Source organism: Ceratotherium simum, chromosome 2, assembly GCF_057802395.1.
Source record: "Ceratotherium simum simum isolate JZ-2026a chromosome 2, ASM5780239v1, whole genome shotgun sequence".
NCBI classification, from domain to species: domain Eukaryota; kingdom Metazoa; phylum Chordata; class Mammalia; order Perissodactyla; family Rhinocerotidae; genus Ceratotherium; species Ceratotherium simum.
This window is the reverse complement of record NC_141901.1, coordinates 71662086-71687712: the sequence shown is the minus strand read 5'-3', so window position 1 is coordinate 71687712 and position 25627 is coordinate 71662086. Positions and strand designations below refer to the sequence as shown.

General features: G+C 34.8%; 1 protein-coding gene across 9 annotated transcripts in view; it reads right to left on the bottom strand.

Moving 5' to 3' along the window:
• Nucleotides 1-25627, bottom strand: part of EVI5 (ecotropic viral integration site 5) — a 241607-nt gene that overhangs the window by 105199 nt on the left and 110781 nt on the right. For 5 of the 9 annotated variants that reach the window (XM_087447490.1, XM_087447458.1, XM_087447460.1 and 2 more), the window contains exons 10-13: nucleotides 25017-25077; nucleotides 15893-15946; nucleotides 14033-14065; nucleotides 13327-13473 (exon numbers count right to left, since the gene is read on the bottom strand). In XM_087447490.1, coding sequence (XP_087303616.1) covers nucleotides 13327-13473; nucleotides 14033-14065; nucleotides 15893-15946; nucleotides 25017-25077 — 295 coding nt within the window. The remainder of the gene's footprint in view (nucleotides 1-13326; nucleotides 13474-14032; nucleotides 14066-15892; nucleotides 15947-25016; nucleotides 25078-25627) is intronic. The other 4 variants (XM_087447471.1, XM_087447479.1, XM_087447476.1 and 1 more) reach the window with 2 other exon arrangements.

Here is a 25627-nt window from a genome sequence, read left to right as displayed (position 1 = left end):
TCTGTCAAAACTATCATCTATGGACCTAAAGAATGCTTTATCCACCATCATGGTATTCCACACAGCATTGTTTCTGATCAGGAAATTCACCTCAGCAAAAAAAAAGTGCAACAATGGGCCTGCACTCACAGAATTCACTAGTCTTAGAATGTTCCCTAACATCCTGAAGCAGGCTGGCTTGACAGAATGGTAGAATGACCTTTTGAAGACTCATTTACAGTGCCAGCTAGGTGGCAATATCTTGCAGGGCTGGGGCGAGGTTCTCTAGAAGGATAAATATGCTCTGAATCAGCGTCCAATATATGGTGCTGTTTCTCCCATAATAAGGACTCCCAGACCCAGGAATCGAGGGATGGAAACGGGAGCGACACCACTCACTATTATCCCCAGCGACTTATCAGCAAAATGTTTGCTTTGCGACTTCATGCTCTGCTGGTCTAGGAGTCTTAGTTCCAGAGGGAGGAATGCTTCCACCAGGAGACACAACAATGATTCCACTAAACTGGAAAACTGACCTTGCCACTATGGGATCCTCACACCTCTGAATCAATAGGCAAAGAAGGGAGTTATGGTGCTGGCTAGGGTGACTGATCCTGACTACCAGGGGGAAACTTGACTACTACTCCACAGTGGAGATTAGGAAGAATATGTCTGGAATATAGGCGATCCTTTAAATTGTCTCTTAGTATTATCATGACCTGTGATTAAGGTCAATGAAAAATTACAACCAATCCAGGAAGGATTACTAATGACCCAGACCCTTCAGGAATGAAGGTTTGGGTCATCCCACCAGGTAAAGAACCATGACCAGCTAAGGTGCTTACCGAAGACAAAGGGAATACAGAGTGGGTAGCAGAAGAAGGTAGTTATTAATACTAACTATGAGCAGCTGACCTGTTACAGAAACAAGGACTGTAATTGTCATGAGTATTTCCTCCTAATTTTCCTATGAAATATTCGTGTATCTGTTTTCTTTCCTCTCATTTCCTTATCATGAGATGCATTTACTTTACATCACAGTATTTAAGCATTGCTTTCATGTGGCAATTAAGTATGTTTAAGGAGATGTACATTGGTGCCAAGTTGACAAGAGTTGGCCTTGTGATGGTTAATTTTATGTGTCAATTTGACTAGGTATGGGCTGCCCAGAATAAACATTACTTCTGGGTGTGTCTGTGAGGTGTTTCCAGACGACTCAGCAGATTGCCCTCCCCAAGGTGAGTGGATATCATCCAATACGTTGAGAGGGCCTGAACAGAACAAAAAGTGGAGTGAGGGAGGATTCATTCCTTTCCTTCCCGCCTGCTTGAGCTGAGACGTCAGTCTTTTCTTACCCTTGACTGGAATTTACACCATCAGCTTCCCCTATTCTCAGACCTTTGGACTCAGGCTGTAATTACACCACTGGCTTTCTGGGGTCTCCAGCTTGCCGATGGTGGACTGTGAAACTCCTCAGCCTTCATAATGTCATGAGCCAATTCCTCACAATAAATCTCCTTTTATGTGTATGTGTGTGTGTGTATGTGTATGTGTGTGTGTATACCCTATTGGTTCCATTTCTCTGCAGAATCCTGAGTAATACAGGGTAAATTTTATAAGTAAGATTAAATTTATTGATTAGAGGTTTTATTGTTCTTGTTTGCTTTCTGGTCCATTTGACCCATTAGAGCTTCTGCAATTGAATTCTCTTTTTTGGTCATTATTTCTACCATTTCCAATTTTCCCTGTTCAAATTTTTGCACATCTCAATTTAGTCAGGAAAGTGATACTTCTGATACTTCTGTCAATGTTTAGCCTATTGAACATTTTATCATGTCTGTTTTCGCTCTTTGTAAGTTTTGGATTTTATTACTAGCAGTCTACATCATTGGCCGAGCAAGCCGGTAGAATCATAATAAGAGAATAATGTTAATGCTAATCCTAATAATAGCTACCATTTATTGAGCACTCACTATGTGCCAGGCATTATTCTAGAGTACAACCCACTTAAGTCTCAACAACCTTCTATTATACACAGGACAAACTACAGCACAGAGAAGCTAAGTAACTTGTCCAAGGACACACAACAAGTGAGTGGCAGAACTGGCATCAAAAGAGGCTGCTGTGGACTGTAAACTACCTGTTCCCATTTTTTTTCAATTTTCCTCAGGGGGGGAAAGTGTTATCGATAAAACAGGTCTTAAAGTTTACGATGATAACAATGATGATGATGAAAGCAGCTAACATCTATTGAGTGCTTATTATGTGCCAGACACATGCTAAGTACTTTGTATTCTCACTTAACCTTCACCACAACTTCTGCTTTCCTAATAAGGAAACTTAAAAAGACTCAGCAAAGTCAAACAGCACTTGGCAGTTCTGTTAATTGGGAGTATGAACTACACAGCTCATGTTCTTAACCTTGAAGCCATGTAAGAGTTGAAATAATATTTTTAAGAGCTTACTATATTGTTTTCATATGTACTATTCTAAGAATTAATGGTACAGTATTAAAAATTTAAGCATCTAAAAAAATTTTAACATTTCACATAATGTTCTTATAATAAGAAATTCCTACAAGAGTATATTATACTCAAATTAGTAACCCTGGTAAATATACAATTTATTTTACCAAATGACAACTGCCACGATTATGATGGTTGATAAGTCAGCAAGGGGCCATTTATATAAATGACTTCCCTACACTTACATCAAGTGCACTTTTGTCAATGAATCTCTTAATGTTTCTGTGATACCATCAATCTCATTCCAATGAAACTGACAGAAATTTTTTTTAGTTGATGGAGTCTCTGCTTTTCAATCCCATGTTCTTTTCTGGTGTTGCAGAGTTACAAAGGTAAAGATAAATCAGAAAGCCCTTAGTAATCTTTTTGGTTGTGTCGTGAGTAAAACAAAAAAATAAATTCTCACATTCAATGTTTGAAAGACATATGAGTAATATGAGGAAAGGAAATATTTGTATTTGGAGAGGTTTCTTGTATTATTAAGTGAAAAAATCCACGAATTGGAAAAAAGATTGTCTGCACAGATGTATCAAATATTCCCTGAATTTAATTATACATTAAGTAAGTTCAAGACTCCACAATTATATGTCCTTTTCAGGAACCCGTACATTTCATGGAACTCTGTATTCTTCTCTCTTGTAGTATTTATCGCAACTCCAAATAATTAACCGCGCAATCAGTTTTTTAAATGTCTATCTCTATATATACTATGCAAGCAATGCCAGGGATAGTTAGACTGCTTTATCATTGTACTGGCAGAACTAAACTGTGCTTTTCATAGTAGGTGAGCCAACAATATTTGCTGAATGAATAAGCTAGACAACTCTTGGTTTAAAAAACAACAATAACAAAAAAACCCCTCTGTTATATACCTTATATTAAACATGGGGAGTGGGAATTGAATACCACAAAAATATCCTAAAAACCTATTTGTTTCAAAAATAAATAAAATTTATAATAGTGTGGGAATATGATACATTTTTACTGTCACATCTAACACATCTGAAAAAACTACCATTACACAAGGCAAGTAGTCCAGAATAGGTTTCTATACCACAAGACAAAATCACAGCAGAAAAACAATAAAAAATTATATTTTGCTTCCCCCTCAGCACATGACCCCAAAAAGATCTTCGTAATCCTCCCTACCACATACTCCAAACAGTCTTTAAAAAAAAATCCAAGCAATATGGATGTACTATTTAAAGATTTGCCACACCAAATTTTTTTTAAATGATTTGTTCCCAACATCTGAAAAATTACATACATCCTTTAAACTGGAAGTTTATCTCTGGTTTTTTATATACTCTTAACTGTAAGTTTTTTTTTAATGCTGAAAAAAATGTTTAGAAAACAATTACTTCCATTAAAGTGAACTCTAATTTATTATTCAAGCTGGAAAAAAAGAGATGATTACATATGAATGTAAAACATTTAATCTTAGACTAAGGTCAAAATTAGTTCTGGAAGAAAACCTCTGTCTAGATTTATAGACATACTGACCAACAGCGTAAGAGTTTACCAAACTCTTAAAGTCATCCCTCTGTTTTGGACTTATAGAAAGACATTTCAACTTACCAATAATTATAAATTAAATGGCTTTTTCTTGAAATGTCATTAGAGTAGAGCTAAAGAGTGTTTATAACACAGAAAGAGATGTTAAACATTAACTTCCATATTCATAAAGAAAAACAACCCCTCTAGGTAAATCAGACATAGGGCAATTCCTAAATGCTGCTGAACAAACATATTCTCTAAAATAAATTATCTAGAAGATTTCACAACTTCCACTGACGAACAGGTAGTTTTTAGTTTATTCAAGTTTATTCATGAGTTTAATCTAAGTAAGATTAGTTTTTATTCCTCATATCAAAGCCTTGGTTCTTAAAAGTATCACATAATTCTTTCATATTTTCTTCTAGAATTATAGGAAAGGGAAGGAAAGTCAGAAGAAACCTCATCTAGCCTCCACTTCAGTACTTCCAGTACAAAGGTCCCAAGAACTTCAAAAGGCAGTCATTTCAGCAATCAGCAGCTTTAACTGTTAAAATCCTTCTTGTTTATGCTCATGCGAGCCAACAAATTGCCAGACAAATTGCTTATTCAGGATACCTGAATGATAAGCAGTCATGTGTAGGGCAAAAAGCTTTTAAATAGATCAAGCAAGACTCAAAGATAGTTGATCTCATCAAGAAAAATTGTCCAACATAAATACGTTCATGCCCTACCACACTCAAAAGAGACAGTCAGGACAGGCAAAACTGTATGAAATATTAACGGATCATTTCTACTTCTATGGGCTTCCTGGAAAAACTGACATGGAACATGTAAAACAAATACTTAAAGGTATAGTTTATCTTAATGCTTGGTTTTATCTTACGCTTAGGTTACTATTTATTATATAAAATTTAAATTTATTTAGTATTTAGTATACTAATATATAATTCTTGTCCCTTCCATATCTGTATCCTCTTGCCTTTAGGCTATAGTTCCTATAGGCCATTAGTCTGACAACCTGTTCTAAGTCACTTCTCCAGCTGCCACCCCTGACCTCTCCTCTACTTCACACTGCATTCTCCTTCAGGCTCAATACAACCACAACTCTGATTAAGACATGCCCAATCTCAGCCCTGAGGGATCTCCTAATCCTTTTAGGCTTCTCATATAAGCTAGCTCACTTGCTTCTAGTCCTACCCTGACCTTAACCAATCGATTCCAGCACTGGGATGTTATATGTTCTCCCTTATTCCCCTCCCTTCTACCAAAATCACTCAAACTAAACGTGTTGTTTCTTTGAACCTTATTTCTTTTTGTTTTTTTTTTCTTTTGAGGAAGATTGGCCCTGAGCTAATATCTGTTGCCAATCTTCCTCCTTTTTTCCTTTTTTCTCCACAGTTGTACAACCTTCTAGTTGCTCTATGGGGAACACTGCCTCAGCATGGCTTGATGAGCAGTGCGTAGGCCCACGCCCAGGATCTGAACCGGCAAACCCCGGGACCGCCACAGCAGAGCGCACAAACTTATCCCCTATGCCAGTGGGCCGGCCCCCTGAGCCTTATTTCTTTAGTCTTTTTTTCTTTAAACAATTTACTGAGGCAAAATTCAAATAACCATTTTAAAGTGAAGAACAATTCAGTAGCCTTTAGTACATTCAGAATGTTGTGCAACCACCAATTCTATCTAGTTCTAAAACGTTTCCCTCGTTCCAAAGTAAAACCCCTTACCTATTAAGCAGTTTCTCACCCTTTTCCCACATCCACCTTCTGGCAACCACCAATCTACATTCTATGGATTTATCTATTCTGTGTATTTCATATAAACGGAATCACACAATATGTGATCTTTTGTGCCTGGCTTCTTTCACTCAGCTTAAGGTTTAGAAGGTTTATCCACATTATAACATGTATTAGTACTTCATTCCTTTTTATGGCTGAATAATATTTTGTTGTATGTATACACCACAATTTGTTTATCCATTATTCCATTGATGGATTTTTGGGCTATGTCCAGTTTTTTGTGAATAACGTTGCTACAAATGTATATACACACACTTGTTTGAATACCAGTTTTCCATTTTTGGGGGTGCACATCTAGGAGTTGAATTGTGGCTTATATGGTAATTTTATGTTTAACTTTTTGAGGAACTGCCAAACTGTTTTCCACGGCCGCTGACCATTTTATATTTCTATCAGCAATGTACAAGGATTTCAATTTCCCCACCAACTTACCAACACTTGTTATTTTCTGTTTGTTGGGTTTTTTTTTTTTTTAATTACAGCCATCCTAGTGAGTGTGAATTGGTACCTCATCGTGGTTTTGGTCTATGTTCAGCGTCTTTTCATATGTCTGTGGTTCATTTGTGTATCTTCTTTGGAGTAAATGTCTATTCAAGTCCTTTGCTCATTTTTAAATTAGGTTCTTTGTCTTTTTGGTGATTTGTAAGAGTTCTTTATATATTCCAAATGCTAAATCCTTATCAAATACGCAATTTGCAAATATTTTCTGCATTTTATAGGTTCCCTTTGTCATTTACTGGATAACGTCAAATGTTTTAATTTTGATGAAGTCCAATTTATCTGTTTTTTTTTTTCTTTTGTTGCTCATGCTTTTAGCGTTAAAGTACCCATATCTAAGAATCCACAGTCAAATTCAAGGTCATAAAGATTTATCCCTATATGTTCTTCTAAGAGTGTTATGGGTTTTTTTTTTTAATTTTTTTTATTTATTTACTTTTCCCCCAAAGCCCCAGTAGATAGCTGTATGTCACAGTTGCACATTCTTCTAGTTGCTATATGTGGGACGCGGCCTTAGCATGGCCGGAGAAGCAGTGCGTCAGTGCGCGCCCGGGATCCGAACCCGGGCCGCCAGCATCAGAGCGCACGCACTTAACCGCCAAGCCACGGGGCCGGCCCAGTGTTATGGTTTTAAAACCATACAACAGTTATTTTAAAACCATAAAATCTCTGTTTAGAGCAATGATGCATTTTGAGTTAATTTTCATATATGGTGTGTGGTAGGAGTCCAAGTTCATTCATTTGCATGAGGATATCCAGTTTTCCCAGCACCGTTTGTTAAAGAGATTATTCTTTCCTCATTGAATAGTCTTGGCACCCTTGTTGAAAATCAATTGGCCACAGATGTACGGGTTTATTTCTGGACTCTCAATTTCTATTCTATATGCCTATTCTATTCTATATGTCTGAATAATGAATCAAAGAGAAAACGAACAAGATCTATATGTCTGTCCTTATACCAGTACCATACTGTTTTGATTATTCTAGCTTTGTAGTAAGTTCTCAAATCAGGAAGTATGAACTCTCCAACTCTGTTCTTTTTTCAAGACTGTTTTCAACATTTAGGGCTACTTACAATTCCACATGAATTTCAGGATCAGCTTTCCCACTTCTGCAAAAGACCACTAGAATTTTGACAGAATCGACAGAATTTAATCTGTAGATCATATTGGGTAGTGTTGACGTCTTAATATTAAGTCTCCTGATCTATGAACATGGGATATCGTTCCATTTACTTATGTCTTCTTTAATTTCTTTCATCAATGGATAAATGGATCAACCATCAACAAATGAACAGATAAACCATGATTCATAGTTTTCAGCAAACAAGTCTTTCATCTTCTTGGTTAAATTTATTCACAGGTATTTTATTCTTTTGGATGATACTATGAGTGGAACTGTTTTCTTAATTTCCTTTCCCAATTATTCATTGCTGCTACATCCTTTTACTTTCAACCTACCAAGGTCTTCGTATATCAAGTGAGTTTCTTGTAGATAGGTCTTGTCTTTCTACCCAATCTTTTCATTGGTGTTTAGAATACTTACATTCTATGTAATTACTGATATGCCTGGATTAAAATCTACAATCTTGCTAGTTTTTTATTTATTCATTGTTTTTTATTTTCTGCCTGATTAAATGTTTTTTCCAAAATGGCTCCATTTTACCTCTGCTATTCACCACTTATATATCTTTTCCTTATAAAAAAATTTCAGTGGTTTCCCTACAGTTTATAAATATATATCTTGCTGTTCCTTGAACACTTAAAACTTATTCCTTGCTCAACGCCCTCATACTATGTGTATATTCTGTCTGGAATGCTTCTCCCCAGATCTTCAAATGGTTTCCTTCTTCATATCATTCAGCTTCTGGTCAAATTTACTTCCTCAGGGAAGCTCTCCAAAACTACCTTAACTAAAATAGCACTGCACCTACCACCTCACTCCTGCTTTATTTTTCTTCACAGCCCTTAACATCACCTAAAATTATATTTACTTGTTTAATATGTCTCCTCAACTAAAACATACACTTTATATAATACCAGACCTTATTTTTCTTGTTTACTCTTGTACCCTCCGCATGTAGGACAATACTTTGCACACTATTTTTCGAATCACTGAATGAACACATCCATTATAAGACTGCCACGTCAAGTCATATAGGACTCAGCAAAATACAAAGTGTTTACACAAACTAAACCTGGTATCTTGACAATAAGTTAGAGAACAAAAAAGTAGCCATAATGTTTTCTTTCTCATGCCTAATTGGCTGCTACTTATATTTGAGAAAAGGGGAAGGAAAACAGCTATAAGAAAAAACTGGGTCAAAAAAAAACACTTTAAATGTCCATTTGATATGGTCTTTGCATTGAAAAAATTTTCACATTAAAAAAAAAGACTTGAACTACAATGAAATACCACTTCACACCTACTACTAGGATGGCTATTACTAAAAAACAACAACAAAAACAGAAAATAAGAGTTGGTGAGGATATGGAGAAACTGATGGGAACCCTTGTACATTGCTGGTGGGAACGCAAAACGGTGCAGCTGCTAGGGAAAACAGTTTGGTGGTTCCTCATGAAAATTAAACACAGAATTACCATATGATCCAGCAACTCCACTTCTGGGTAGATACCCAAAAGAAATTAAAAGCAGAGACTCAAACAGATACTTGTATGTTAATGATCACAGCAGCATTATTCACGACAGCCAAAAGGTAGAAACAACCAAAATGACTATAAACTGGTGAAATGATAAACAAAATGAGGTTTATTTTGTTTATTAGAATGGAATATTATTCAGCCACAATTAAAACATAAAATTCTGACCCATGCTACGACAAGGATGAATCTTGAAAACATTGTTAAGTGAAATAAGCCAGATAGAAAAGGACAAATATTTTATGATTCCACTTATATATGAGTTACCTAGAAGAGGCAAATTCATAGACAGAAAGTAGAATAAAGATTACCAGCAGCGGGGGGAGGGGGGTAGAAATAGATAGTAGTGGTTGTTGCACAACATTATAAATGTACTTAATGCCACTGAATGGGGCACTTAAATACTAAATTTTATGTAGTACATATTTTACAATAAAGAAAAAAATTGCCAAAAAGAAAAACAGGGAGTGAGTATACTAAATGAAAGAAACCAGACACAAAAGCTTCATATCTTACAATTCCGTTTATATGAAATTCTAGAAAAGGCAAAAAACTACAGTGACAGAAAGCAGACAGGTCGCTGGGGGTGGAGAGGTGAACTGCAAAGAAATACAAGGGAAATTTTCGGAGTGATGGAAATACTCTATATTTTGATTGTGGTGGTATTTATAAAACTATATACATTTGTCAAACACATCAAACCACACAGTTAAGTTTGATGAATTTTATTGCATGTAAATTATACTCCAATAAAACTCACTTAAAAAGTCAAAGAGAGGGCTGGCCCAGTGGCTTAGCGGTTAAGTGCGCACACTCCGCTGCCAGCGGCCCGGGTTCGGATCCCGGGCGCGCACCGATGCACCGCTTGTCCAGCCATGCTGAGGCCGCGGCCCACATACAGCAACTAGAAGGATGTGCAGCTACGACATACAACTATCTACTGGGGCTTTGGGGGAAAAAAATAAAATGAATAAAATTAAAAAAAAAAAGTCAAAGAGAGAGATGTGAGATGATCTAGGCCTATGTAATCGTTTTAGAGAAAAAAAGAAACTGAGTCCTTGAGCATCCAAGGTCACATAGCAAAACGGGACTAGAATTCAGTTCTATACATGAAGTCCAGAGCTCTTTATAGCATACAAAATGACGCTATTGGGAGTAGAGGGTGGTGGTGATGGATGATTATATTAGTAATTCAATACCTCCGGCTGGAATACAGATTTGAAACTCTTATTCTGAGAGTTTTGAAGAATTGATGAAGTTACACTGGAAAACTGTAATCAAAACCTTTAGCAATAGATGTTCACTTTCTACCAGTAGAATGCTCCCTACTTTGCAAAGCAACTACTCCATCTGTCAAAATTCCAATGAATGAGATTTTGTATCCTTGGATCTTAAATGCATTCTGCCCTCTGAAGTAATATCAAAGACTTCTTTAGTGCAGTTTATTTATTTATTTATTTATTTGTGTGAGGAAGATCAGCCCTGAGCTAACATCCACGCTAATCCTCCTCTTTTTGCTGAGGAAGACCGGCTCTGAGCTAACATTTATCACCAATCCTCCTCCTTTTTTTTTCCCCCTCAAAGCCCCAGTAGATAGTTGTGTGTCATACTTGCACATCCTTCTAGTTGCTGTATGTGGGATGCGGCCTCAGCATGGCCTGACAAACAGTGCGTTAGCGCGCGCCCGGAGTCCAAACCCGGGCCGCCAGCAGCGGAGCGTGCACACTTAACCGCAAAGCCACGCAGCCGGCGCGGCCGGCCCTTTAGTGCAGTTTAAATATCCAGGGCTTCCACAGTCTTTCCTTTACAGGCCATAACATAGTCTGTAACCATTTCACAGGAGTTTGGGTATTCAAATTAGGTACGACACTACAAATTTTCTACAAGCTACTTAGAATTGAACTGGATCATTAGACTTTTAGGAAGACTGTCCTTGGGATTGCGGGGGTAGGGAGGCAGGCATATTACCTTATTGGCTAATTCCTGATTTCCTGTCAGTTAAAATTTCTAGGTCTTTGTTACATAAAGCATCACTAAGATATATCTTTGAATTTTAAACTTAAGGGCAAGGCTATATATTTGTTTCTGTGAAATAATCTTTTATTTTAGTTTCTTATTCTGAACAGACTGTGTAAATATTTTGGAATCTTGATTCATCATCCCACATACTAGCTACGTTTCTGAAACAGTTCATGTATAAAATTCTTAAACATACCTTCCATATGAAGATTTAAATAACAGATTAAAATACTTGAAGCACAGGTTTAAACAACAAAGACCTCTGACATCTCTTCTCTTCAACATAAATAGCTTCTTGATATAACTAATCACCTATAAAACCACTTAAGTTTACTACTTCCATCTATATTTCTCTACCTTGACCAGAAAGATGTCATGAGAGAGCATACCAAATAACTTGTAAAACTACACTTATGGCACAGTTTTTGTTTATTACAGAAACAAAGTTTGTTATGACTTATACATAGCAAATTGGCTTTTAGTAAATAAAAGTTATTTTTCTAATTGTTCACAAACCAGATGTTCTAGGAATTTTTAATGAAGCACCATCAAGGTCCGTGAACCTCTTTTCAGATATCTAACCATTATCACAATGTAAGAACTATATTTGCCCACCCCAAAGCCTTTAGTATTTCTTATATTCTAAAATCTTTTAAAGACAATAATATTTCTATGATCATTTTGCAAATCATTTTAATATCTAGGGATATGCACCTTCCTTTGAAATTGGAAATTTAACCAAGGCTCTGTTATTTTCACCTATTTTGTCCATTACTGCTTTATATGTCTGTTTTACAGTTTATGCTAGTTAAGGAGAATGTCTGCTTAGTGAGAAAAAAAAATGGAAACAAAATTGAAGTAGAGATCTGCTTCTCCTTATTATATCTTAGCCCCACAATGTGGGTCTATCTTGTCCTTGAAAAAGAGCACAAAGATTCTTTTTGTTACACTTAAAAATTTTCAAAAGCTTTAGTTCATTCTGGCCACTTTTGCTTGCCCACTTAACTTTTTCTTTATAAACTAACATACTGTATTTTTGATACACATCTATCTAGAGGTCTCAGTATTTGAAAAACTATGCAAAAAAATTCTAGTAATTCATGATTCTAATGTATTATGACTGTAGCTTATGATAAATGCAAATGTAATACTTACCATTCCTTATAACAAAATCACACTGCACTGATAACTCAGTTCAGCTTAATTCTCAACATGAATCTCCAATTCTGTTTTTCTATTGTTATGCTTTGATAGTATTGACATTTCATACAAAGGCAGAACAAAATATTTGAGTTCCTAACTTTTTAGTATTCTTTTACCACTCTCCTATCCATTTTTCTTAAACCTCTCCAACAACATAATTTTTAAAATTGATGCTATGGTTTTTTCAATTGCCAAATTTTTTTTTGCTTTTAGTTTTCTGATTTTTGTACCCACATGATGATGTTGTTTCTTAATTTTACTGAATAAAAGTAATGTCCAACTTTGAAGTCATGCTATTTGGCTTGCAGTCCCATAGAACTGTAGGTTTAACACAACTTTTTTTGGCCCACCCTGTGGCAGTCAAACTCCTACTTGAGAACAGAAAACTGAAACAAGAAATAATATCTTTTCAAACAGTTGGCTCTTCTTTTTATCTCTCTTCTTGATTAAGACCACAGTAGTCTGAATTTGCCAATGGAAAATGATGTCTAAGTTGCAAAAGATACCTGAGGATAACCGCACAATCAGTAGCTGTTTATACCCTAAGTTAGTTAACATAATTTTCAAAAGTTCTTTTTTTTTCATTTTGACTTCTCTCATTTTGAAAAAATATAAGCATATACCTTAACCCATAATTTAATGTCTTGATGTAGAAAAATAAGACTATAGTATTTCATTAGACATAAATTACCACATTATCAAAGCTTTAAATGAGATCATTACATATACTCTACATGTTGGATAATATTTCATCTGCATAATTAAGAAAAACTAGCTGAAACTAAGATTTAAAAATTACCCATGGTAAAATACCTATTATGAAACAGATTTCTAAAACCTAAAAAGCAGGTCTGACATACAGCACTTATTTTCTATGACTTAGAACATAATGTAAGGAAAGAAAATATTACCTATTTCTAACAAAACTGTGTAGACAGAAAAAAAATATTAGAATGAGGAGTCTTTAGGCCACAATAAGACCTCTAAGTATTACAGAACATAAAATTGATTAATTTAAGAATTCAATTAAAGTTAAAAATAAAATTATTTAAAAATAAGAGCACAGAAGTTGTGCTAAAAAAAAAAAAAAAGGTTTAAAGGGAAGGGGACAAGAAACGTGAGAAAAAGCACTACCAGACTCCTTACCCATTGTTGCTGGTGCTGGAGCTTCCTGATGGTATTTTCAGCTCGCTCCAGTTTAGCACTGGCCTCATCACTCTGCTGTTTGATGGTGGCCAACTCCCGTTTTATGAGGTAGTTTTCCTCAGCCTCCTGGGCTCTTGTCACTTGTCCCTTAGGACATAATTTTTGTGTGTGTAAAGCAATTTAGGATAGATTCAAGAAAGACTGCCTTTGTGAGGTTTAGTTATTTACTTTGACATGTTAAAAAAAAAAATTACCTCAGAGAACAGAACAGCCTAAGTAATTATTAGCCAGAAGCTCATTATTGTTCCAGCAAATTTTGGGAAACCAAATGAAAAAATTCATCTGACAATCTTAAGAACAATTCTTCTTTCAGTCAATAAAAATTCAATTCATGCAATATTATTGAGTTGTACATGCAGGACTAAAATTTCAATGGATAGTGGTTAATTTTGCAGAATCCACTGATTGTCATTTTGAAATAAATACTCTAAAGTAAGGTTAGCTTGAAAACGTGCAAAAGATGTTTATTTTAATAAACCAAGATAACACAGTTATCAAAAATTAAGTCTACACCCATATATATCACCCAAAAAAATTATTTCTAGGAAAATGCATGTAAAATTGCATGCATTAAAATATGAATTTCTAGGTTTAGGACTTTCCTTAGAAGTAAGGTTAGAGAAAATGCTGAAAAAAAAAACTATACCTGTATCAATCTATCTGCCAAGGAAGCACTTTCCTACAAAAGGAAAAATTCAGACAGAAATATAAGAGAAAGAAATAAAATAAAGTGACAAAATCAGGAATAAGAAGAAACAAAGCATACCCAAATTCCACCTACTTTTCATTGTAATTAAAATAGATTTTAAAACTATTTTTTACTGAATGTGTTTTTATTCTTTAATCTTAAGAAAAATATATCAAAATAAGGATAGACTGCAGAAAATCATATGCTTCTAGAAGAGGCCAAACAAAACTTCCAAGAGCTTTTTCATCATTTGAGACAAGTAAATATCTTCTTTTTAAAGTATACTTTTAAATCTTTATTTTTAGAGTCAGCCATATTGTCAAACCACTTATATGAAAGGGAGAAGGAATTTGAGTAAGCAAATCCACTTATAAAGTGTGACAGCAATTTGTGCAACCCCAACTTCCAAAGAAGCAAAGCAAATGAAATAAATGAGCTCAACGTAATAAACTCTAGAAATAACTGAGTAAGTAAACTTTTGGTTACAGAATTTAATTGATACATAAGTATTTATAGAATTCCAAGTGCCAAAGAGCACACCTAGGCCATCTAAACCAGTAAAAGGTACTTAGTTTTCTAGAAGCAAAATCCAAACTTAATACTTTCCTACAGCACCTTTATCACTCTGAAGGTTCAAAGAAATAAAAATGCTTTCTCTGTGAAAATGTCTCACTCTAAAGATAAAAGACCACCCAAGATGTATATTTTACTGTAAACTGAGTATTTAGTGAAAAAAAAAGTATATAATTGAAATAACTTAAAAATAATTAAGCTCAATCTTTTTGCAGAGTCACCAAGAATTATCCTCAAAGCAACTCTAAATAAGATGAAGGAAACATAGGAAAACTATTTTTGACTTAATATAATTTGCCTGCAATTTGTAATAAACATCCTGTTCTTGTGCAGTGCTATTTAATATGAAACCATCAATACTTTCAAACAAAAGATAAATATGCAAACTATCCATATTTTCATTTATTTCATTCTTGAATAGCAATCTATAGATTTTCAGGGAAGATTTTAAGATAGTTCACAATATCATGAGGAGTATTTTTACACCTACTTATTCTCAACTTTGGTTAAAAAAACAACAACAAAAACACCAAAAGAGTTTGTGAATTTAGATGTTTTTCTTATAACAAACCAAAACTTTTACACTATACCTTTATTTCTCAGTAAATTCTTAAAGTATTACAAACAAGACTACAAAAGACATTACATCAAAAGCACAATATGAAAAGAATACAGATTTTCCACATTTGCCCAGTTATTTCATATGAAACAGAGAGGAAGAGGTAACAAGTGGTATGAAAATAATTCTAAGAACCAAATTTTAAGCAAAATTCCCCTGTGCTGAAAATCAATATCATGGTGAATTTCTACAAAAGAAATTAGTCAATCATTTTGACCAAACTTAAAGCAATCCTAGGCCTTAATGGAATCCCTGCCACACTTAACACGTGGCTAGAAAGTCAGGGCAACACTTGAAACTCACCTTTAAAATAGTATACAGAACTGATTCCCAATTAGGTTACCTCTAAAGAAGGTACTTTTTAGAGATTATATGTAAAGAAAATAAATTAAATCAATATGTTACTTTAATAATAACCTTAGTTAAAACTTTAACCTTAAAGCTCAAGGACTAGTAGTAATCAATTTTTATTAATGACAAGTTATTAAGCAGTAAGCTAGGCAATCTAAGTAGTCAATACCACAACTTTGGAGACACGTACTAGACTTCTTGAGCCTTTATTTAAAATGGACAGAAAAAAATACTGTGCACTCAACAGAAGCCTGCATAAGTAGTCATTTACTTACTTTTTCTAATGTTTCAATGCGCTGTTTTAAAAGTCTATTTTCTGTGCGTAACCTCTGCAAAAAAAAAAAAGAAACATACAAACAAAAAAAAAGGTTTGTTTGCAAGCATTCCTGAGAGGAAAAAAAATACCTAAATCATAGTCCTTAAAATGTACCACCTTTTCTAAATAAGAAAAGAGTCTAAGGATTGGTTATATTATCATCTGTCAAATTCTTAAAGTCTAAGAGTAAGAAATACATGGCAAAGGAAATGACCACACTTATCATTCCAGCTGTGCTTGAATTTTAAATATAAGTACAGTACATACAGAAATAACCCCTTTCTTTTCTGTACCTATCATAATGACTTATAATCAATATTTTCTTATGTCTTCACATCCCCATTCGATAGAAAAGATTCTAACTCATTTATCTCCTACAAAGCCTATCCACATAAATAGTATTCAAATGTCTATCAAATAAACAAATAAGAAATATAAAAAAAATGCATGCTCATAGGATAAATATTAAATTGTCAGTTTAGACCTAAACCAGCCTCCATTTCTAATGCAACATATATGCCAAGTTGCAAAATTCCTTACATTCTAAAAATATAAAGAATGAGTTGTTTTCATCAAATGAATTGTGTATCATGAACTGTTTTAAATGCGAGAATATTAAAAGCTCCAATTACTAGCATTTACTCATAGTTCAAAAAGTAAAACTAGATTAAAAAAAAAATCATCACCTAATTGTTCAATGCCTGACTCCCAAAACCCTCTCAAATTACTGCCATTAAATCGAAAACACTCTACATTAAAAAAAAAAAAATCATCTCCTTTTTGCATAGTCCACCAACATAATTCATATTAATCCCATAGATAAATTATCCTTTCATTTTAGAATCCCCTAAATGTTATCCCTTCGTTTTGCCATCACTCTAATTTCAACTCCCCTCTTACCTTTTTGTACCAATTTGCTCCAGAGCTCAATCCAGCCTTCTTTCAATCCTGCCTTCCTCTAAATTCCAGCTAAAAAAGTCTTCCTCAGACAACTCTTCTATTGACTCAATCTGTCATTTTGCCAGTAAAGACTAAAATATAGTTTCTATAACATATAAAACCTCAGACCAAGGAAATAAAAGACTCTATGAATTATGGTATCTTAATAAGTTGACTACAAATTAGAACAAACCAATCTTAGAGTTATTACAAAGATACTTTGCACATTAGATTTTCTTGTTCTATTCAGAACATATTTAAATGATTTGAAATAGGTATTATTTTATGTGTGATCTCAGACTGCAAAATAGCTTGAGGAGAAGAAAATATTTCTCATTTCTTGGCTCCTCATATTATGTGTAATGTAATATGAGTAGGTGGTCTACACAAAAAAGTAATTATTAAATCCTTTATAGTCTGGAAAACCAAAGAAAAAATGTGATTCTCAAAATGCTCTCAACATATTTAATCAAAAAAAAAATAACACTTTGTTTAACCTAAAAGATTTAGAAAGTTAAGATTAACAAGACAATTGAGTGAATAAAGTTAATGTTATAACAGAAATAATGTTAAAACAATAAAATTTAGAACTAAAAACATTCACCTGGATTTCCTTCTCTATCCCCTTTAAAGCTTCTGAAATTTTGCTATAAATACAAATCTAAATTGATTTTTCTCCAAACATCTACCCAAATGTCTTAATATCACTTTTAAAATAAACCATCAATTCCTCATTTGTGTGATATCCACTTTACCATGAATTAATAAATATAATAGACTTTATCAATCAGTAAAGACTATTTCAGGGTTACTTATTAAGTTTCAAGTGTATCTTTTTTGGACTAGTTTCTTAGTATTTTGGTAATTATAGCTTTGTAATCCCTTTTACTATCTGGTAGAGCTAATTTCCCTCATTGTTATACTGTTTTGTTTATCCTCCTCAAACCTTAATTACTAGTATACCAAATTAGTTAAGAGACTGGGTTTTGAAGTTAGGCAGGTTTAGGTTCAAATCCTCACTCTACAATTAACACCTGTGCATGTCATTCAATGTCTTAGAATCTCCACTTCCTCATCTAGAAAATTAGAGTAATAAAACCTACAATGATATTGGAAGAATTAAATGACATAGCACAGTGCCTAATATATACCAAACACTTGGTCAGTGATAAGCATTGCTCATAATATTTTTGAAGTTAGGCATGAATATTATTTTATTACTTTCATCTATTTTTTACAATTCCTTAGATTTTTTTATTGTTCTGAAATATCTCAAGAAATTAAATTTGACTGGATTCGTTAATGTGTATTTTGTGGAGAAATTTATATCTTTATACAACATGGCATTATTTTTGTCTCTCCTTTTATTGATCTTTTTAAAATGCCTGTATGCAAAGTTTTTCAGTGTTTATTTCTTGGGTTCTTTCCCATTTTTCATGTAGGTTATTTCTAGATATGCTTTTATTTTTATTTTAAATGGAATTTCTTTTTCTAATATATTTTTGAAATGTTTATTGCTGACATATAGGAAAGTTAATGACTAAAATCTAACACTTGACTGATTTCTCACTAATTTTTCAGTATCTTTTTTTTATTTCAGTGAGGAAGATTGGCCCTGAGCTAACATTTGTGGCCAATCTTCCTCTTTTTGCTGAGGAAGACTGGCTCTTAGCCAACATCTGTGCCAATCTTCCTCCACTTTGCATGTGGGACACGGCCACAGCATGGCTTGATGAGCAGTGCATAAGTCCCCACCCAGGATTTGAACCCACGAAACCCGGGCAGTCCAAGCAGAGCACACGAACCCAACCACTACGCCACTGGGCTGGCCCTGAGTATCCTTCTTTTTAATCACACTTCCTGAACTAATTAAAGGAATGTTTTCTACACTTTAAAGTGAAAAACCACAAAGACAAAGACCAATAGATATGCACGCTTTGGGCCGCCCCGTGGCTTAGCGGTTGGGTGCGCGTGCTCCGCTGCTAGCGGCCGGGGTTTGGATCCTGGTCGCGCACCGACGTACCGCTTCTCCGGCCATGCTGAGGCCGAGACCCACATACAACAACTAGAAGGATGTGCCACTATGGCATACAGCTATCTGCTGGGGCTTTGGGGGAAAAAATAAATAAATAAAATTATTTAAAAAAAAAAAGATATGTACACAAAAAAAAAACACAAACTAGAATTTTTTGACCTATCAGATTGAGAGTGAGAGCAAGAATGAAATACCTAAGGTAATGTTGGCAAATTATTACTGAAATGGAAACTCACTGCTAAGAATACACTCTGGAAATAGTCTTTAGGAAATTTACTTAGTATATATCAAGTCTTAAAAATACTAATATCCTATAATTCAATAATTCTACTTTTTACAACTGGCTATGGAAACACGAGGTGCTAAAAAACTTTATATACAAAGATCCTAACTATATTTTTAATAATGAAAAATAAAAACAACATAAATATCCCACAATAGGGAATCTCAGTTTCAAACAACCCACTCTTCAACCATCATCTCCTGTTCTTTCCAGATTATTTATTTTATGACATAACCCAAGCTCAAGAATCCTCCTTTTTATAGGGACAAGCCAGCGATTCTCTCAGCTTTTCATTGTCTTCCACTCCCTGATGTTCTCTCTTCCCTCTTTACAAAGTTTAATTTCCAATCATTATAGACTTTCCCTTGCATTCATCCCCCGCTTCCCCCCCTCCCTTAGTAGTCAGTATACTTGCCTGGTGAAACCACTACTCTGGGTCAACACACTGACAGCTCTGTATAGGCACCTATGCTGGTAATATGACCAAAGAAAAATAAACCTATGATATTCAAATTAACAATCACTAAAGTCAGTTGGACTCTTAATATGTCCTAGAAATAATAACGTATTTCCTTAGTTCATTCCTTCTCCCATTCTCTTAGATCACTATTTCATACTTAGTCCTCTTTCTTCAAACTAGGACCCTCCGCCCCACTGTCAGATGATAATCTTGCTTACGATTTCACTGAAAAAATTGAAGCAATCAGAAGAGAACTTCACAAGCTCCTACAACCGCAGTCTACCTCTTACCTCCATTTTTGCCCACGTATTTTACTTTCTCTCTTGGTATTGGGGATTATCTATCCATGCTAATAGCCCAAGTTAAGTCTCCTACCTATGCACTAAATCCCATACCCTCCTGACTTCAGCAATTATCCCCTGTCATTCCTTCATCATCAATTTTTCCTACTTAATTATCACCATAAAAACATGTGCTTATTTCTCCCATCTTAAAAAAAAAAAAAAAAGAAAACAAACACCATCAGTACCCTCTCGAGCTACTGTCCCATTTCTCTCTTCTATATAGCAAATTCCCTGAAAGATATCTACACCTCCATCTCTAATTTTTTCTAGTTCCATTCTAGCCAACTTTTAGTTCCCACCACTTCTCTGCTCTTTTCTGGTTTATCTCCATGCTGATAAACCCAATGATTATTTCTCCATCCTCATCTCACAAGAACTTTCTTCAGCATCTGACACAGTAAATTCTTCTCTCCTTCTGAAACACTCTTTTCTCTTGGCTTCTAGGACATCATACCTCCCTGGTATTCTCCTGCTTTGCTGCTTTGCCCTAGTCTTCCTAACCTTTAAATGTTGGCTTACTCTCACGCTCAATTCTTGAACTCTCTTCTTTATTTCATCTACACTCATTCCTCAGGTAATCTCATCACTCTCAAGGCTCTTCACCATCGTTGTGGCAATAACTGCCAAATTTATATTTTGAGCTGTCCTCTCTTAACTCCAACAACAAATATTCAAGCTACTTGAACATCTCCTAGGCATCTCATACTTAAAATATGCAAAACTGGGCTCCTGGTATTCCTCCCCAAACCAGATCCTCCTGTAGTCTTCCCCATCTCGGGTAATGGGAACATCATTTTTCCAACTGCTCAGGCCAAAATGCTTGATTCTTGTCCCTCTCTCACCTCCACATTCAATATGTTAGCTTTACCTTTAAAATCTATCAGAATCTAATCACTTCTTACCACCTCAGTCCTAGCCACCATCACCTCTTGCCTGAATTACTTCATCAGCCTCCCTGCTTCTGTTCTTGCCCCCTGCAATCTACTCTCAACACAAGAGCCAGAAGGATCCAGTGAAAACTTAAGTCAGATCTTGTCCTCCTCTACTGAAAACTCCAATCGCTTACCAGAGTAAAAGTCAAAGTCTTCACATAGTCAGCAACACCCTACATTATCTGCAATGTGCAACATCTTACCTCCTGTCACTTTCCTCATCATTCATGTTTCCCATCCACCACGGCCTCCTTACTATTCCTCACCAGGCACACTCATGACTAGATTCCTATAATATCTAGCTCCCTCACTTCCTTCAGGGCTTTATTCAAATGTAACCTGATGAACTTCTCAAATTTTTCAATTCAAACACTAACATTTTATTTTCCCTTCCCTAAGGTATTTTGTTCTCCTGTTTAACACTTATCATCATCTGAAATATTGTATACTTTACTTTTCTGTTTGTCTGATTTCTATACTAGAATGCCAACTCCATGAGGGCAAGAGTTGGTTTGTTTCATAAACACACCTCAAGTGCCTAGAACAGTGCTTGGGCATGTAGTAGGTACCACTACATGAATGAATGAACGACTTATTGAGTAAATTATGCTATTGTACCACCACTGGATATTACCATGCAGCCATTAGTTTTTTAACGAAAAGTTTGTAATGCCACAGTAAAATGGGCATCCAAATCCTTCTTACATTACCAATATGTTAAATTTTCTCTTGGAAAGCAGCACAGTGTATACACTGAAGAACACATATAGGCCTTAGAATAACACAAATCAGAGTTCAATCCTTGACTTTCACTTTTCTAGCAATGTGACCACTAGCATATTATTTGAGTTCTCTGCAGGTTAGTTTCTTCATGGAAAGAGGAGGATGAGAACTCTTTCATAATACTATTGTAATAATAAAAAGAGATGATGCACTTAGATGGCCCTTCATATATTAAGTGTTGAATAAATGTGTCAATACTAATACCTCAAATTGACTGTTAAATATAATTACTGGATGATTTAGATAATATTTGTCATGATTTCTTTTTTTATGCCACACAGTGGATACACAAGTGTTTTTATATTATTCTCTGTTTTTCAGCATATCTGGAATATTTCATAACTTTTGAAATAAAAAATATTTAATTTCTAACTAAAAACCAGTGAGAATTTCTAACACCTTCCATTTGCAGAGCTTTAGGTCTCTATGTCCCAAAGCATAAATTTGAGTATTAGATTATCAGTTCACATGTCTGTCTTAGAGCAGAGGATAAAGGTTTTTCTTTTTTAAAGATTTGTGGGCTACCCTAATATAAGCCAGAATTTTAATATTTCTTACCTCCTCCCCCTCAGGTGGAACATCAATAGATTGGAAGAAGATACTGATAAAGACGTTTCTATTAACAAAAATTTCACACAGTAAAATATAAGATTCTCTATATGAAAGCATTATTATTAAAATCTTCCTATAACACTTTCCAAGAAGGGGTGGAAAATACTTAAAAGTCACGTCTTGATCATGGAACTCACTGACAGATGTAATTCTTAGAATAAAAGGTCACCAACCAAAGGTCTTAGAATTTTGATTAAAGTAAAAAGAATGGAAACCTTAAACACAATGTACAACATCAAAGGCTGATTTTTTAATTCCATATCAAAACATCAAATAATTTGATGACCACACTATTTGCTGGTGTAAAGAAAGGTACAAGACTATCCCTCTGAAGGCTTTTGAGGAGGACAAAGGCAAGAAAGTACTAGTTTAACAGAATTCATTCCCTCGTAAAAGGGACCTCGGGGACAGGGAAGAGAGCGTGAGTAAGGAAGTGGCATTTCTCATTTTAGAGAAATTATTTATTGTAAATAAGGTGGTCATCTGATCACGACTGAGATGAGCTGCCAGTTCCAAGTCAAGAATCAGACATACCCAGACATAAAGTAAAACAAAAGTGCAGTCACAAAAATTGTTTTGACTTTGTCTTTTGAGGGTGGGAGGAGTGAAGAAAGAGAAGAAAGTGGTACAAGAGTAAGAAAGAACTATGTGGAAACAAGATTTCACAAAAAAGAACAGACTACCTTTGAGATCAGCATACTTTATTTACCTGATATATTCCACTAACTTTTTAAACTTTTTTTCTAGATTCTTCTCCATAAACAACTTTATGCCATCTGTTCTTGCCTAAGCCACATGCAGCTGGTATGCAGAAGTATTTTGTGAGGTATGTAAACTATAACTCCCCCCAAAAAAAAATTTTTGAAAAAAACTGCAAATACAGGACAAAGTTTGCAAAAGATCTTTTTGAAAAGGCCTTTTGGTATGCCTACATTCATGTAACAATTTTAGAAGAAACTTCTTCAAGAGCAAGGATTGTTCATAGAACTGTGATTTTTTTTTTCAATAACACAGCATGGTGAAATGAACAGGATGGCCTTCCCATCCTCAGATTCTTGATCTGCAGTTCCAAATATTGCTGGTATTCGATAACCCATACTCTCTCCCCACTCCTCAGGATGACGTACTTTTTACTTTCAGTAGGTTGAGGTGGAGGGTATGATTTTATATTACCCTTACTCATGGTACCTAAAAGGAAAGCAAATGGTAGAGCAGTGGTTGGGTGACAGAAAAAAAACAAGGAGGGAAAAACATCCACAGGGATCTTTTCTTTCTCTCTCTTAAAAATGTACAAGTATCTATTTCCAATTGATAGGAAATAGGTGACAGAAATGGAAATAAAACATCTAGAAAAGGGAGACAAAGTTGACAAGAGAGAGGGCACAGAGAAAAATAGGAGAGACTGTCTCCCAAGAGGCTTCTGAGGCGGACCATGGCAAGAAAGAGTACTAGTTTAACAGAACTCATTCTCTTATAAAAGGACCTGCGGGGTGTAAGTGATGTAGTGGTTTTTATAGCAAGGCTGAATTAACACATGGTTAATTAGTTGTGAATAAGGTGGTCATCTAATGTCTTGCCAGGTCTAAGTCAAAAATCAGACACACCCAAACATAGACAAAAAAAAAAATATGAAGTCACTCAATAAAAATTGTTTTATTTTTTAAGCCAGACAGAGAAAGACAAACACTGTATAACCTCTCTCATATGTGGAATATAAACTAACACACGGACAGAGAGAACAGTTTGGTGGTTACCAGGGGGAAGGAAGTTGGGGGGTGGGCACAAGGAGTGAAGGGGCGCATTTATATGGTGACTGACAAATAATGCACAACTGGAATCTCACAATGTTAAAAACTATTATGACATCAATAAAAAAAATAGAGAAAAAAATTGTTTTATTTTTCTTCCTTTTTGGGGGAGGCAAAGAGGAATAAAGAGATAAGAAATTGGATCAGCCAGCTACTGACTTCTTTCACTAATTCACGGTCCTACTCATTATCATCCCCATCCTGAAATATCAGCATAAAAGCCAGTACAACATTCCTTAACTCCCAGCTCAAATAACGTCAAAGATCCTCAACTTGAGAATTTCTGGCCTTATAGGGGGTACAAATAAGAATTTTAAGGTACATATAGGAATTTAATATGTCCTTCAAACTGGAAATCTACCTGTTTCTCTGGAAAATATAGTTCAAAAGTACAACCTTTGTTTCATGATGAGAAAATTGAATCAGTCAAAGCCTCCTGCAGCTCTAAGGTAGCCATACTTAGTTCCAGTGCAACAATTTGCTCCATTTGGTCTACCTTAAACTGTACTGCTGTTAGTCTCAGTATGCTATATATTAACTTCTCTGTAACTTTTAAAAATATGCTTAAATGGAATGATAATTACCTTCCCCACACAAGTATTTTCTCCTGATGATCCACCAACAAATCTAGAAAAAGGGAAGAGCTGCTCTCCTCCACATTAGAATGAAAACCACTTCAGTCACATTATTCTGGTTTTTGAAATGTCTATTTTTAACCATAAGATAGTTGGATGGTAAATAAATTTATCAATCAATAAAGACAAACATCATTGCTAAATTTACTACAGATAGGTAACAAATATACCAACGTAACCTAACATCTATTGCCAAATAACTGACTCCAATCCATTTACGTCCAGCACTTTTGAAAGTCCCGAGATGCTTACTTTAATTTCAACTTGCTCTTCCATTTCCTTAGTTTTTATTGTAGTGTATTCCTTTTCAAGCCTAAGAGGGGGGAAAAAGTTAAAGGTAAGTTTTCATTCCAAAGTAGTTATTAAATGACAAAATTTAAAACTATATATTAACACAAAATATAATTGCGTTAAGTTCTCCCAACGTATAACTTGAGATACTTGACAAGAGAAAAATCACCTGAATAGGTACATGGATTCTTATTAAAAAATTTACTTCACAAATAACAAAAATAAGAACCATACAAAAGCAAACTTTAGAAAGCGAAATATATAAGGCACCAAACAGAGAACTGAGTTTACAGATTCTATTCAGCCCTAAATATACAAAAAAACTATCCATCCTTCCCCTTCAAATTAAAATACACCTATAAAGTTCAACTGGATCTTAACCAAAAAACACTTGTTCTAAAATTGACTAAGAAATTTATAATGAGGGGAAAAGGGATAACTATTCCTAACAAAAGAATTTCAATGAATAAATGTAGAAGGAATGAGGTGAATATAAAAATCACCATTAGAACTCCACAATAACAACTGCCGAAGACAAGAAAAATCAACAGATGCTAAAATTAGTGGATAAA